The sequence below is a fragment of the Heterodontus francisci genome, chromosome 11 (genome assembly GCF_036365525.1).
Source record: "Heterodontus francisci isolate sHetFra1 chromosome 11, sHetFra1.hap1, whole genome shotgun sequence".
NCBI lineage: Eukaryota > Metazoa > Chordata > Chondrichthyes > Heterodontiformes > Heterodontidae > Heterodontus > Heterodontus francisci.
The window spans coordinates 39607577-39612440 of record NC_090381.1 but is presented as its reverse complement, the minus strand read 5'-3'; the positions used below and the strand labels follow the sequence as shown (position 1 = coordinate 39612440).

At 38.6% G+C, this 4864-nt stretch overlaps 1 protein-coding gene across 2 annotated transcripts; it reads left to right on the top strand.

Annotated features, from left to right (window-relative positions):
• The first annotated feature begins 603 nt into the window (after nt 1-603).
• Nucleotides 604-4502, top strand: LOC137374838 (eotaxin-like). Of its 2 annotated transcripts, XM_068041386.1 has the most exons (4): nt 604-701; nt 1350-1530; nt 3156-3276; nt 3389-4502. In XM_068041386.1, exons 2-4 carry the CDS (start codon nt 1473-1475, stop codon nt 3483-3485), a joined length of 276 nt encoding a protein of 91 aa, XP_067897487.1. In that variant the 5' UTR covers nt 604-701; nt 1350-1472; the 3' UTR covers nt 3486-4502. The 2 variants fall into 2 exon arrangements, with proteins under 2 accessions (XP_067897487.1, XP_067897485.1); XM_068041384.1 differs by lacking the exon at nt 604-701 and having other exon boundaries at nt 843-1530.
• The last annotated feature ends 362 nt before the right edge of the window (nt 4503-4864 follow it).

Below are 4864 nucleotides of genomic sequence, written 5' to 3'. Positions count from 1 at the left end.
TTGGATACTTTTATTACATTTTTCTTCAAATTAAAATATGAATTGACAATTTTAGAGAATAAAGAATAAATAAATGAAGAAATAAATATTGTTTACATAATAAATGCTTTGCATTTATTCACAAGGGGAATGGTTAATTCATCCTGGGCAATTATATTAAAGTCTTCATTATCCATGTTCATTATTGTCTGCTAACTAGACCCAATGGAATTTGATGCATCACGTTGGATTCTTTAGTACTTCACTGAAACTCTGGTTCATGTGTTTTGCCTGCACTTTACTGCAACATTGAGGTGCACTGGGCCACACCTGTAAATTAGGTCACTTTAGGAACTTTTACAGGATTTTCAAGGTTGCATTTCATGACACGAAAGTCAGTCAATGTTGGTATCTAACATGTGGGCAGCCTGCAAAGAACTAAAGAGATTTTCCTAACCCGATGGCTGTACTTTTGCAATGAATATAGAAGCTGTGTCAGTTTGTTCAGTGTAGCTCTTTGGAGGCATGTCTGTGGTTTAGATGAGGTGCAGTGATATGCTAATGAGATACACTGAAAAGCCACACTGCAGAAAATTAAGAAATCAATTCAAGCAGGAGAAACAATTTGTACTGAACACAGTGAAAGAGATAAGAGATTTGGCCATCAATCAAAGCTAAAAGGATCTGTAATAAAAGCGGAAAATGGTGGAAATACTCAGCAGGTTATATGGAGAGAGAGGCAGAGTTACTGGCCTGGATGTTAACAAGGATGGATTATGTAGGCCGGAGGGGTGGTGGGGTGTGGTGGGGGGGGGGGGGGGGGGGTAGTTTCAGACAGGAAACGGGATACCTGGAAGTCTGGGTTGCCCCATGCGCTGTGGAAATTTAACTTGGGTGCCCAGGGGAGCAATCCTGCTCCTCCTGCTGCCAGCCTGATTAAAATGTTTAAATTGCCAACTCATTGGAGTGGTCTGGCTGCCTGCCCCTTGTCTTGCCTCCACTAAACCCTGAAGTGGGCGAGTTGGAAGCAGGATGGGGGTCAGGTCAGATGTTGAAATTTTAAAATCTAAAACTTTTTTTTTGCATGTTAAAACTCAGCCCAAGGTTTCAGGTCAATGATCTTCCATCAGAACTGGATAAAGTTAAAGATGTAGAAGGTATGAGGAAGTATAGAGGCTGGGAATGAGGGGAAAGTCGTAAAAAACTTGTAATGTGAAAGAATTAAGTGCTGTTCAGTGATAGTCACAAAGTCTATCTGTGAATCATTGATTCAGGCAAAGAGAAATGTAGAGGAAACAGATAAAAATAGGGCACGAGGTGGGGGTTGTACAAATCTGGTCACCTTATCAGAGTTTCCATCTCCTCACCAGCACTTCTCTTCACGGAATTTAGGAAGGAAGGTAAACTTCTGAGCCTATATATACGAGCATCAATTCAAAGAAGTTTTAGATTTTTGGATCTGTCCAGCCAGTGAAGAAACCTATTTCGAGAACATGAAGCTTCTTGTGGTACTAATTTGTCTCAGTATCTTCACAATGCTTGTGTCAGCAGGTGAGAGAGATGTCATTGTATCTGTTTATTATTTAGTTCTGCTTACTCTCTGCTTTTAAGAAAACTTGTCATTTAAGAAAATCTTATAAAGGAATAACTCGTAGATTCAATAGAATTCTATCAGATTGCCTGGCTCTGAGTGGGATCTGAAAATTGTTGGCCATCCAATTTTAATGTCATTTACAGGACTGAACTGAAAATATTAGCGATCTTCAATAGCTTATAAGTGAAGAAGCAAGACATTTATTTTTCTCAACAGCAACAGGATATATTCCAATCCTTGTTTATGCTTTTCTGTGGTTTCAATTTTTATTGAGTTTCTTGGACAAACGGGAAACAAGTAATAAATCGTGAGCAAAGTAGCTGAAGGGGATAACGTATTTATTATAACATTGTGTATTGTACAATTCATTCTCGTTACTGGAAGAACAATTTTGATTTAAAGTAATAATAATTGGTGTTGGAGCTGGTTAACATGGTTGCAACAATTTCCTGTGTGTTTTGAAGCACACTGACTCTAAACTGACAAAGCCCTACAAGAATCACATTAGCATAGAGTTCTCTACTGGAATAGTGCTGGAGGTTCACTGTAACTTCTTTACCTATAGACTATTTAACTTATTGATAGCCTGGTCCAGGCCTGTGTGGTTCCAGTACACTTTCCCTTCAGTACTGATCTCTACTGATACCAGCAAGGACTGTTGCAATCTTTAGCAAGTGCTGTAATGAGAGATCGCCAATGACCAGTGCAAGACACTACTGAAAGGTCATTTGACTGACAACCAGAACTAACACTGAAACTTCAGATGTTCTAATGTGCTGATGTGCATATGGCAGGTAGAATCACCAGCAAAGTATTGAGAGCAGTGCTCATCCTGTACCTCTTCTGTCCTACGCTAATTTTTAAAAGATGTTCTTTAAAGCTAAGCATATCCAAGTTTGGATTTTATAATTAATGCTTAGCAATGCGATCAATAAGATATCACTAATCTAATTTTTAATGTTCATCATATTGAACCCTGTATCTTTATTATTTAAGAAGAATCATCAGATTGATTATAAGGATGTTCAGAGTAGATTTTCTTTTTAAATAATGCTATAAGTACAAGAGAAAGCAAGTTAGGTGTTCACATATGTGCTTATTAAAGTAACAATCACTTTTTAAAATTAATTTTGTGTCAGTCAAGGTGAGGGAAATTTAGCACTGGGAAATGGCACAGTTTCAGATTTCAGACACGCTTTGCCAGTGTCAAGCAGTCAGGACGGCACAATTAGCTGCAGGACAAACCTCCTTTTATTCTACTCCAGCAATGTGCCTCAGTCTCAGAAGAATACTCTTTGCTGTAGCAATGGGACATATCTTGTTTTGCTACAACAGCCCTCCTGTGGTCTGACTGCGACTGTCAGCTTAGCACTAAAGGAGAGCAATTCTGTGCTGTGGGCTGGTGCTCACTGGGATATGGTTTGAGGTGATACAAATGTATTTCATATTTCACATAGGAGCCTTACAGTCAGCAGACAAAACAAATGTTCATCCCTTCAGTCTGGCCTTAATGCATTGCTCCAGATTTTTCCTTTCTTTCCTTAAAGCAGTGAATCACGTGCCTTTAATTTTTGCTTTCCAGCTCCTACTCCAAAATGGAAGAATTGCTGCCGGAGGTACTCAAAGACAATCCCTCGCTTCAACAGAATTGAGGAATACACAATGCAGGAAAATGATGGTCGCTGCAAGATTAAAGCTGTGCTGTAAGTACTCAGAACAGTGGCTATCTTTAGAACCTGTCATTATAAACCATTATTAACAGCCTGTGTCGTACACAGTTCGCACTGTAAGTAAATCTATTCTGTTTCTTTTCAGATTCAAAGTAAAAGGCACGAATGTCTGCTCAGATCCGAATAATGAGCAAGTGCAGAAACTTGTGGAAATGCTTTCCCAAAAGGAACAGAGGGAATGAAGATGAAGTTGATTCTCCGACACAACGACTGTCTACAGAGTGAAGAAAAATTCTGACAATTGTTTCTCTTCTTAACACGCTGCTTTTCTACATTATACACAAGTTTTCATGGCACCAGAAAATTCAAAATGCAAGGAAGGTTCGCACATGCAATTTAAATTGTTTGAACTGACATCAGCCAAATTTGATGCTTCTTCTTAGTGTCGGTACTGTTTCTACATATCATTGATATACTCATTTAAAAACTACAAACATTGCAGTTGATAGGGTGTGTCAGTTTCTGTGTTGACAATGAACAATTCGTATTTTCTTACTGATTAAGAATAAAATTTTTCCCATGCCCCCTATCCAGTTTTCTCACCTAGTTGACTGGAGATAGTGACCAGTGTTGGACTATGAGTCCATCTGAAGCGATAGAACTTGGGTGCCTCAGTCAAGCAACTATTTGACCTGTGTGAACATACACAGTAAGTGTCTTCAGGCCATTCCCATGGTGGATATCACAGTCAAATCATCAAATTTGGTTTTTGTAGGAAAAAACATACTCCTGCCTATCTGAACCACATTTTGCTAAATGTGTTATATTGTAACTTACTAACATATAACTACTAATACTGTTCTATGTAAAACATAGAATTATAGCCAAAGTAGTCCATGGTCATTAAAACAATAGGTGTAAGAAGATGTAGTAAAGTATTAAAAGTGTATTCACTGTCAGGCAGTGAAAAATCATTTTTGTCATGTTAATATATTTCAGAAACAGATTGAATGAAGGTAATGCCCCTTTAAGTTGAATGAAGAGAGAAATGCTGGTTTTCTTTCATGACATGATGCACAGTAGCTCAGAGTCTTTGCAATGTATTGCACATAGAAATGATCACTGAATTTTTAAAATTATTGTTCAATACTACTTCTGTTTAACTGTATTTTATAATGTCTCCCAAAACCAGGGACTGCCGTTTAAAGAGTGACATGTTCTATTATTTATTTTACTTGTAATTTGCCTACATCTGTTTATCAGGTTTCTAAAATACATATATATATATATTCAAAAAATAACTTGAATTGATTGTCTTTGTGGTCTTTGGCCTCCTTATCTCGAGAGACAATGGGTAAGCGCCTGGAGGTGGTCAGTGGTGTGTGGAGCAGCGCCCGGAGTGGCTATAAAGGCCAATTCTAGAGTGACAGGCTCTTCCACAGGTGCTGCAGAAAAATTTGTTTGTCGGGGCTGTTACACAGTTGGCTCTCCCCTTGCGCTTCTGTCTTTTTTTCTGCCAACTGTTAAGTCTCTTCGACTTGCCACACTTTAGCCCCGCCTTTATGGCTGCCTGCCAGCTCTGGCGAATGCTGGCAACTGACTCCCACGACTTGTGATCAAT